Here is an 11,019-nt window from a genome sequence, read left to right as displayed (position 1 = left end):
CTCCCCCCAGATCTGCAAGCGTGCACCTCTTTGGGCATTGCCTCTACCCAGGAGCTTCTGCGAGGCCTGCCGTCCTGCCTCTGTAGGGGGAGTTCAGATCCAGGTGCGCCCCTTTCTCACTGAACCTGTCCTCATTGTGGAAAAAGGTAAAACTTGTGTCTCGCATATGCTAAGTGCTCAGGAACGTTACTTTGTGCGTTTACTAAACTCCACAGGCACATAGAAGATGATGTCATGCTAAGTGTTGACATGAGCTCAGAGCAGGCTTTTGCTAAAACCCACACCCTGCCTCTGTAGGGACGTAGAACCTTCCTGGTTCTGATACTTTCGTGAAGAGGACCCCACCTGGGCTGGGAGAGAATCCTTTGGCTGGAGCTGCTTCTCTCTTGCTCCAGTCTGCCCTGGTGCACCCCATGCTCCCCCCACATCCAGCGGGATTGCCTGTTAGGGTGGGGAGAAGAGGGGCTGGGGGCCTGGCAGCCCCTTCTCAGGTGGGCAGCACGCCCTTGTGTCCCTGTAGTGCCTTTGCTCATGACAGAGGGCTCCTTGCTCTGCTTGTCCCTGGTACCTGTGTGTAGTACTCTGTGGCTCAGAGCTGCAGGTGGTTTCCTGGGCTTCCCAACATCTCCAAGGCACTCATCCCGACCCACTGTCCTCGGGGCCTCTGAGCCCCGGCTAAACACAGGTGGTGAGAAGTCGTGTTTGACAGCAGTATGCCTGTGTTGGCAGCCTGCCTTCTGTGCACTGCATAGTTTATTTCCTCAGCCAGCCTTGTATGTTAGGTAGTAGAATTCTCATTTTATAGAGAGAGAAATGCTATAGTAACTTTTACCTTGGAGCCAGCCGTTCTTTAACTTTCAAAGTTTTGTTAATTTTTTAAAATATATTTTATTGATCTTAGAGAGGAAGGGAGAGGGAGAGATAGAAACATTAATGATGAGAGAGAATCATTGATCGGCGGCCTCCTGCACGCCCCCTACTGAGGATGGAGCCCACAGCCCAGGCATGTGCCCTTGGCCGGAATTGAACCTGGAACCCTTCAGTCCACAGGCCAGCGCTCCATCTGTTGAGCCAAACCAGCTAGGGCAACTTTCAAAGTTTTAAGGAAAATGTAAAAGCAGGTGCTCTACCCTTCAAATTTGTCTCTCGTGCATCTAATGTGATAAAGATAGAACATTTGTTCACTTTCTCCTGACCCGTGGGCCCAGTCCCTAGTGACATTAACTTCTGTTGATGACAGTAATGACACTAACAGAGGGCAGGAATCAGACCAGCCAGTATTTGTAGTTTATCCCCTCTCTTTTTTCAAAAAAGAGATGCTGCAAACCCAGATTATTATGTAAGTGTTAGAGTGATAGCAACTAATTAAAACTAAAAACACAGAAAATACAACAGTCTAAAGATTTAATAGTCCTTGTTTTTTAAAATGCCTCTGAACTTTCATTTTGTATAACCAAGGAATAGTAGTTAGAGGCATAGGTTAGCCACAGGGCTGGCTGGGGTTAGGAGTGGGTCACTTAGATTTGTTTTTCTCTGTTTATACCTAGAGACTGCCAGTCATGTTCTCTTCCAAGGGTATAAAGACTTTTTGACTCTTGCCAAATAATAAAAGAAGTCTTTATTTTTCTTTAGGAAGAAGATGGAAGTAAGAAACTGTGACTATTAAGTAAGTTACACTAAATTCTGCGTGTTCCTTCCCAGAAGATAAATTATATGTATATGTAATATCCCTCTCCTTTAAGGTTTTTTTCTACTTTTGTGGATGTGAAGGGAGATGGGTTATTAAATTTAAAATGATGGAAATCTGACAATACAGCCAAAGCAATGAGGACACTGTGCTCAGCTGCAGTAGTTGTCAACATTCTGCTCTCCAGCGTAGATTTTCTTTGCAGCAAATCTCAGATAACGCTCTACGGGTAATACTTCACTATGCATCTCTTTTGTATAAGGACTTAAAGAAAATACGCTTTATACCCCATATATATACCCAACAAAATTAACCCCAATTTATCAATGCCATCTAACATTCAGGCTGCGTTCCGTTTCCCCAGTTGTCCCAAAATGCCTTGCTACAGTTCAAAGCCTGCTCTCAGCAGCCAGGTGAGGGGCACGTGCAGGACGCTCTCGGGGACTTGCCTTCTGCATCCCCTGCACTCTCCCTTCTCACCCATTCTGCCCTGCCATCTCAATGGCAGGATGCTACCTCTTGGCACAGACTGCATGGCCTCAGGCTTCTTGCCTCCTTGAGTTTTCCAGATTTCCCAGTAATCTGATGAGCTGTTAAGTCTTGTCCATTCTTTCCCCTCTTCTCCTCTCGCCTCACCTTTATGTTAGCTCAGCATATTGTCTTTCCCCACATTCTAGTTCATCTACTTCCTGTTACATAAAGGTCCTCCTCTCTTTATGGTGGGTTCTGAAGTCAGACTCTGAGGCTCCACTAGTACTGACCCTGTGACCCTGGGCATCTGCCCTCATTCGATGTCCCTCCCTTTTTCTCATCAGTAAAACAGGCCTAATAGCAATGTCTGGGTGGGAGGTGGAAAGGTGATCTTTGGACGGGGTGAGGGCACACAGTGAGTGCTCAGGGAGAGTGTGTTAGGTGATGCTGATTATCCGTTCGGAACTGGCCCACAAACAGCCTTTCCGGAATCATTGTCACCCTTCACTCCAGCTAGGCTGCAGTTGACAGCCACAGGGGGTCTACTCCAATCCATGCGGTTTTATTCCCTCATGCCTTTATGCTTCACACGATCACCCTTGTTAACCAGCTGAGATGGTCTCCAATGCAAATATTTCTGAATGTTCTCTGGCAGAATTATTCCCAGAGCACTTGCACGTGAGGACTTGAGGGCTTGCCTGGTGCATTCCGGTGGCCTGACTGTCCCGCTGGTTGAGGTGGTTCTCTGAGGGACAGGCACCGTGTCTGGTCCTGGCTCCTCCTGGGTCACTGTTTGGCACCCAGATGTGAGGATAATGAGGGGCTATCCTTTCTGCCTGGAAAGTGACATCTGTGGGGGCAGTGATGGGAACTCAAGTGGGAAAGGGGGTTGGGCTGTTATTTGGCAGGGGCGTGGGTGGTAAGGTAATGTGTGGATCTGTGGTCCAGGGGACCCACTGCAGGGTTTTGACCAGAGGAGGGTCATGATTTCTTCCTTCATTTATTGCCTCATCTCTCTGCTTCCATTTTTAATGAAAGTCACCAAGAGAGCCCTAGCCGGTTTGGCTCAGTGGAAAGAGCGTCGGCCTGTGGACCGGAGGGTCCCGGGTTCAATTCTGGTCAAGGGCACGTACCTTGGTTTCAGGCTCCTCCCTGGCCCAGGCCCAGGCCCTGATCGGGGCTCGTGCACGGAGGCAACCAATCGATGTGCTTCTCTCACATCGATATTTCTCTCTGTCTTTCCCTCTCTCTTCCACTCTCTAAAAATCAATGGAAAAATATTCTTGGGTAAGAATTAAAAAAAAAAAGTCATCAAGTTGTCTATACTTGATAAATGCAGTTTTTCTCCATCCACTGTCGTCTAATTTCCAGATATGTTGGGATTTTTCAACTTATTATTACTTATTTCTTATTTAATTCCATTCAGGTCAAAGACAAAGTATGTACAGTGTCAGCCCTTGTAAGTTGGGAGTTATTTCATGACCCAGTGTATATATCTTGTCTTGCTGAATGTGTCCTTGAAAAGAATATATTCTGCAGTTGTTGGGTGTTGTTCTAATACTATGTTAGGTCAAGTTGCTTGATTGTTATATTCAGATCTTTTATTTTCTAACTGTTTAGTTATTTTTATCAATTTATTTAGCAGTAGTTTCATCATTTTAGCAACTACTGTGACAAGGTGTTAAATTCTTCAACTAGGATTATGGAATTTTCTGTTTCTCCATTAATTCTGGTTTTTTTCTTCATATATTTGGAAGCACTGTTATAAAATGCTTATACATTTACCGTTAGTATATTTTCTGATGAATGGACTCCTTTATTATCATGAAACATGTCTTTGTGTCTCTGGTAATGCTCTTGTTTTGAAATATGCTTTGTCTGATATATTGCTACTCCTAACTTCTTATGCTTACTGTGTGCATGCTATGTCTGTTTACATCGTTTCTGTATTTACCTGAGCCGTGCCTATATTTACAGTGTGCTTCGTGTAGAAAGTATACGGTAGGGCCTTGCTTTTTTTATCCAGTCTGACAGTTTGTGCTTTTCAGTTAATTGGTGGGTTATTTCATGTAATTATCAGTATGGTTAGATTTTGGTCTCTACTATTACTGTTTGTTTTCTATTTGCCTCTTCTATTTTTTTCTTCCTGTATTATTATTTCTGGCTTCATTGATTATTTTTTGGAGTTCCATTTAATTTAATTTATTGTAATTCAGATACCTCATAGAAGTGGAATGATGCAACATTTGTCTCTTTGTGACTGACATATTTTACTTTGCATAATGCCCTGAAAGTTCATCCAGGATAAGGCAGGATTTCCTTATTTTCTAAGGCTGAATGACTAATACTCATTTTATGTTTTTACTACTTTTTCTTTATCTGTTCACCCGTTGATAGACATTCAGGTTGCCTCCACACCTTGGCTAACATGTGTATGTAAATATCTCTTCAAGATCCTGTTTTTTAATTTCTTTGGGTATATATCCAGAAGTGGGATTAATGTATCATATGATACTTCTATCGTTAATTTATTGAGCAACCTCCCTCTCTACTGTTTTCCATAGTGGCTGCACCATTTTACAATTGTACCAACAATAGACTAGGGTATTTTCCTATTCTTTGTAAAACTTATTTTGTGTGTGTGTGTGTGTGTGTGTGTGTATGTGTGTGTGTGTAATGGCCATTCTAACAGGTAGAGATGGTATCTTTTTAAAAAAATATATTTTTTTTATTGATTTCAGAGAGGAGGTGAGAGGGAGAGATAGGTAGAAATATCAATGATAGGAGAGAATCAATGATGGGCTGCCTTCTGCACATCCCCCATTGGGGATGCTGACTGGGAATCTAACCATGACCTCCTGGTTCATAGGTTGAAGCTCAACCACTGAGTCACTCCTGTTGGGCTAGAGATTGTCTTATTGTGATTTTGATTTGCATTTTTCTGATAATTTATGATGTTTAGCATCTTTTCATGCACTATTGACCATTTGTTTCTCTTCTTTGGAGAAATGTTTATTCAAGTAGTTTGCCCATTTTTAGTCAGGTTATTTTTTGTTTGTTTGTTTTTTTGTTAATGAGTTGTAGAAGTGCTTTTAATATTCTGGATATTGACCCTGTATATGGTATATGGCCTGCATCTATTTTGACCCATCCTGTACTATACCTTTACACTGTGTTGTTTCTTTTGCTGCACAGAAGTTTTTAAGCTTAGCCTCATTTGCCTATTTGTGCTTTTGGTGTTATTGACTATTCCATTGATTTTTCCTATTTATTACTTATTATCTTCTTGCTAAAGTTTTGTCTTCGTTCCTAGTTTCTTAAAAGGTGTGAGCTGGTTCTGGCCTGTTTGCTCAGTGGTTAGTGTTGGTCAAAGGCACTCAAGGGCACATACTTCGGTTGCAGGTTCCCCAGCCCCAGTAGGGGCACGTGTGGGGGGCAATAAATCAATGTATCTCTCTCATGTCAGTGTTTCTCTCTCTCTCTCCCCCTCCTCCCTCCCTTCTACTCTCTCTAGAAACCAATGGAAAAAATATCCTTGAGTATTTAAAAAAAAAAGGTGTGAGCTAATTTTTTTTTTTAATTAAAAAATTTCTCCTTTTCTGGTGCATTCATTTAAGAATATCACTTTCCCTTTAAGAACAGCTTCAGCTGTTGTATTAGTTTGCTAGAACTGCCATAACAAAGCACCACAGATGGGGTGGCTTAAATAGCAGAAATTTATTTTCTCACAATTCTGGAGTTAAAAATCAAGGTTTTAGCAATGTTGGTTTCTTTTGAAGCCTTTCTTTGGCTTATAGATGGCTTTCTCCCTGTGTTTACATCATCTTCTCTTTGGAAATCTCTGTTCAAATTCTTATAAGGATACCAGTATATTGGATTAAGGCCCACCTTAATAATGTCATTTTAACTTAATTACCTCTTTAAACAACCTATGCTAAATACAGTCATATTCTATAGTACTGGGGGATGAGGGCTTTTACATATGAATTTGATAGGGGACACACTACAGCCCATAACTCCATGCCACAAATTTGGTTAGTTGTGATATGTTTTGACATGTATTTATTAGAATCATTCAGTTCATAACATTTCTTCATGTTCCTTGGAATATTTGTTTTCATCCATATCTCCTTCAGACCAGTATTGCTTAATTTCTAATTATGGAGGTCTTTCTAGATATCTCACTGTTACTGATTTCCACTTTTATTCTGTCTTGGGCAAAGAACATACTCTTTACTTGTAGTCCTTTGAAATTGGCGACTTGTTTTATATGCCTCAGAATGTCATTTCCTTGTGAAGAGTCTGTGTGTACTTCTGCACTTGGGTTTAGTGTTCTATAAATTTAAATAAGATCAATACTGCTTGATAGTGTTTTCAAACCTGTTTCCTTACTGTTTACTGTCAGTTTGTTTTTTCACTTACTGGGAAGTATAGTGCGTTTCTTAACTCTGATGATGATTTTTTTCTTCAGGCATTTTCTCCTACTCTGTGGTTTGACTTTTTACTTTCTTACCAGTATCTTACAGAGCAAAAGGTTTTAATCTTAACAGAATCCAGCTTACCAACTTTTTTCTTTCATGGATTGTGCTTTTGGTGTCCTATCTGAGAAGACATTGACACACCCAAGGTCACATAGATTTTCTCCCATGTTATCTTCTAGGAGTTATTGTTTCACATTTTGTCTGTAGGTTTGTGATCCATTTTGAGTTAATTTTTATGAAAGGTATAAGATCTGTGTCTAGATTCTTATTTCTTATTTATTTATTTATTATTTGGCATGTGAATGTTCAGTTATTCCAGTAGTACTACCATTTATGGAGAAGACAATTCTTTCTCCATTGAATTTCCTTTGCTCCTTTGTCAAAGATCAGTTGACTCTATCTGTGTGGGTCTATTTCCGTGTTCATCATTTTATTCCATTTATTATTTTATCTGTTTTACATTTTTTTCAATTACAGTTTACATTCAGTATTATTTTGTATTAGTTGTAAGTGTACAGTATAGTGGTTAGACAATCATATACTTTACAAAGTGGTCCCCTCGATATTTCCAGTGCCCACCTGGTACCATACATAGTATTGCAATACGCTAAATTTATATCCCCATGACTATTTTTTTTAACTACATATATATCTATATATCTATATATATCTATATCTATATCTATCTATCTATCTATCTATATATATATATATATATATATATATTTTTTTTTTTTTTTCTGTGGCGTTATACTCAGTTGTGACATCCAGTTATGCCAGTCTTCTGCTTTTGTTCTTCTTCAGTATTGTGTTGGCCTTTCTATATAATCTTTACTAGTAGAACCATTTTATTAATCTACTCAAAGTAAGTTGCTGGGATTTTGATGATGGTTTTGTTGAATGTGTATAGATCAAGTGGGAAGAGCTGACATCTTAATACCAAGTTTCTTTTTCCATGATATGGACTGTCCTTTTCCATTTATTTAGATCTTCTTTGGTTTCTTTCAGCAGAGTTCTGTAGTTTTCTTCATCTAGATCTCATACAATTTTTTGAAAAGATTTATACCTAAGTATTTCACTTTACTGGGAGCTAATAGAAATGTCTAGTGGTTTTAATTTCACATTCCATTTGTTGATGGCTGGTATATAGGAAAGCAGTTGACTTTTGTATATTAACCTTGTATCCTCAATCTTGATGTAATCATTTGTTCCAGAAATTTCTTGTTTATTCTTTGAGATTTTCTACATAGACAATCTGGTCATCTGCAGACAAAGGCAATTTTATCTCTTCTTTCCCAATCTGTTTATCTTTTATTTCCTTTTTTTGTCTTCTTACATTAGCTAGGAATTCTAGTGTGATATTGAATAGGAGTGCTGAGAGCAGACATCCTAGTCTTGTTTCTGATCTTAGCAGGACAGCATCAAGTTTTTCATAATTAAATATGATATTAACTGTAGACGTTGCACTCTTATTTAAGCACTAGAGGTCCGGTGCACAAATTCGTGCATGGGTGGGGTACTTCGGCCTGGCCAGAAATCAGGGCTGATCAGGGAGCCGACCGGCCAACCTCCTATGGTCCCTCCCCCTGGTCAGGCAGTGGGAGGTTGGCCCGCTGGCCTGCCCCACATCCGGCCGATCCGGGGAGGGACTGTGGAAGGTTGGCCGGCTGGAGGGAGGGATTGCAGGAGGTTGGCTGTGGGAATGCACTGACCACCAGGGGACAGCTCCTGCATTGAGCATCTGCCCCCTGGTGGTCAGTGTGTGTCATAGCGACTGGTCAACCGGTCATTCAGTTGTTTGGTTGCTTAGGCTCTTCAGAAGGGGATGGGCGATGGTATCCCACATGGGACAGGCCTCCCTCCTAGTGAGAGGTGGAGAGACAGTGGGCATAGCCCATTCTTATCCTAAGTCTAATAAAATTAATACTGATTACTTAATGCCATCTAATATCTAGTCAGTGTTCAGATTTCCATGATTGCCTCAAAAATGTCTAAACATTTCCCTAGCCAATTTGGCACACTGGTTAAAGCATTGGTCTGCAGACAGAAGTGGCTCAAGTTCAATTCCTGGTTAAGAGCATGTACCTCAGTTGTAGGTTCAATCCCTGGCTCCGGTTGGGGCACGTGAGTGAGGCAACCAGTCAGTGTGTCTCCCTCACATAAGTGGATGTTTCTCCCTCCCTGGTCCCTCCCATCCATTCTCTCTAAGGATCAATGGAAAAATATTTTTAAAAGAAGTCTAGGTCCTCACCTTGCATGCATCGATGTCTCCTCATCTTCCTTTAATTCCGTAAGAGTGCTTGTACACTCCAGCTTACACTCTCTTTCTCTCCCTTCCTGCCTCTGCTATTAACTTGTTGAAGGCTTTACATTTTAAGAAAATTACAAATATGTCAATTCACCTCTTAGTACTTCGACCGCATTTGACTCATTTTCTCTATATCTAGAATATCATGATCACACCAAACAATATTCACAATAATTCTCTAACATCATTTAATACCCAGTTGTCATTCATAGTCCCCAAAATGTTCATTTGTGCAAACAAGGCCTATACATGACATCTGATGAGTGGTTTATCTCCTATGCAGCTTGGTATTAAGAAAAATCTCTCCTGTTAAAAACTTCTTTATGAAATTGATTTGTTGAAGATCTGAGCCAATTGCCAACTGCCCATTCTTTTTTTTTTTTTTTTTTTTTTAAATATATTTTATTGATTTTTTACAGAGAGGAAGGGAGAGAGATAGAGAGTTAGAAACATCGATGAGAGAGAAACATCGACCAGCTGCCTCCTGCACACTCCCCACTGGGGATGCGCCCGCAACCAAGGTACATGCCCTTGACCGGAATCGAACCCGGGACCTTTCAGTCCGCAGGCCGACGCTCTATCCACTGAGCCAAACCGGTTTCGGCCAACTGCCCATTCTTAATCAAGACATATTTCAATTCTTGGGAAGCTAATCTTGGATATATAAGTGGAGGGGAGGTTGAAATAGGTTATGTCTTCCACCCTGCTTCAAGTCTCCCCCCAAATCTGCATTCTGTGGAGCCTGTAGTGCTCTCTATTTTTAATTTTCTGGGCCTTGTCCTTTAGCCTCAGGGCAGACGTGGATGTGGAACTTCTGTTTTCACTATGACAGTCACTTTATTTCTCAATGTGAATGCTCACCTGTGGCCACTCTGAGGCCCTTTCCTCTTAATTGAGTCCACACAGTGACAAAGTCTCACCAGCCGCTGTGGCTTCATTTCCCAACCAGGCATTGGGGCTGAGCCCACTGGTGGCCCAGCTCTGGGGCCCTATTTACAGGACTCTGGTTAAGGATGAGCTACTGCCTTCCATACCTCCCCTCACTCGGGCTGACCTGGGATGCTAGATGGGACCTTCCTCCTAAGCACCCTCCGCTGCTCTTCTCTCCCCAGCTCTGCCTGTGCAACTTGCCTCTTCTCTAGGAAGAGCACTCAGCGACCAGGAGTATGGCTCCAGGGCTCCTGACAACCAGGGATAAGGTGAGTCCTGGAATTTCTTTCCAGCTCTTGCAGGATGGCCCCGTCGCCTTTTCTTGTCCTAATTAATACCTTGCTGGTATTAGGCAATACCCTACCCTGACCTTGGGGGTGTGGCCCATCTTACCTGGAGCCTTTTCATTCACGACTCAGGAATTCACCAAGTAGAAAACTGATTGAAGTTAAGTTAAAAATACTGGACATTCGTGCTTCAGTGCCCAGTGATTCCCAGGGCCTCATAAAGTGGAGGAACGCTGTCGAGGGAGGAAGTGACCGCCTCCTCCGCCTCCCCGCCATGGACTTGGCAAGTTGAAGAGCTGAGGGAAGGCATTTCTGTTGAAATAAGGCTGGAAGCATAGTGTGTCTCAGTCTGGGCGACTCACCATTTGGGAAGCTTGGAGCTGCTTTTCTGTGTGTAGAGGGAAGGGTGCTGAACTGTTTTCGTTTGTGACTCAGATGTAGTCTGGCTGGACCCATGCTTTATATTTAAATGAGTTTCCACAAGTTGGAAGATTACACCTAAAGGTCTGGATTGCCAGCTTCTCCGAGAAGGGATTATTTCCCACTGTCCTACAGCTGCACGCTGGGGCAGACGGCTCGTGGCTGGAGACGACAGCGTCTCCCCTTGCGCCCCTTGCGCCCCTTCACCCCAAGGCCAAGTGCCTGCTTCTCTCACTCTTACTTGCCCGGCCCCTGAAGGCTTTGCCTTCGTCTCCTCTGAGCCTGGATGGAGACAGTTCAGACTCCTGAAAGCCAGGCTGAGGAGTATGGACTTGAACTTGGAGCAAGATGGGCTTTGAAGGATTTTGAGAAAGAGTTTGCCATGTTGAAACCAAGGATTTGGAAATATATAATGGAATGGATATATATCCTAAT

At 42.1% G+C, this 11,019-nt stretch overlaps 1 protein-coding gene across 3 annotated transcripts in view; it reads left to right on the top strand.

Moving 5' to 3' along the window:
• ZNF169 (zinc finger protein 169) overlaps window positions 1–11,019 on the top strand; it is a 38,126-nt gene that overhangs the window by 796 nt on the left and 26,311 nt on the right. For 2 of the 3 annotated variants that reach the window (XM_070400824.1, XM_070400822.1), the window contains exons 2-4: window positions 11–146; window positions 1,633–1,666; window positions 10,060–10,146. In XM_070400824.1, the coding sequence (XP_070256925.1) occupies window positions 10,114–10,146 (33 nt within the window). In that variant the 5' untranslated portion in view covers window positions 11–146; window positions 1,633–1,666; window positions 10,060–10,113. The remainder of the gene's footprint in view (window positions 1–10; window positions 147–1,632; window positions 1,667–10,059; window positions 10,147–11,019) is intronic. The other variant, XM_070400823.1, reaches the window with a different exon arrangement.

This window comes from Myotis yumanensis, unplaced genomic scaffold (assembly GCF_028538775.1).
Source record: "Myotis yumanensis isolate MYYU_CA2020_CCGP unplaced genomic scaffold, mMyoYum1.0.hap1 SCAF_21, whole genome shotgun sequence".
In the NCBI taxonomy this organism is placed as follows: Eukaryota; Metazoa; Chordata; class Mammalia; order Chiroptera; family Vespertilionidae; genus Myotis; species Myotis yumanensis.
Note: the sequence above shows the minus strand (reverse complement) of the source record. Positions and strands in the feature narration are given on the sequence as shown.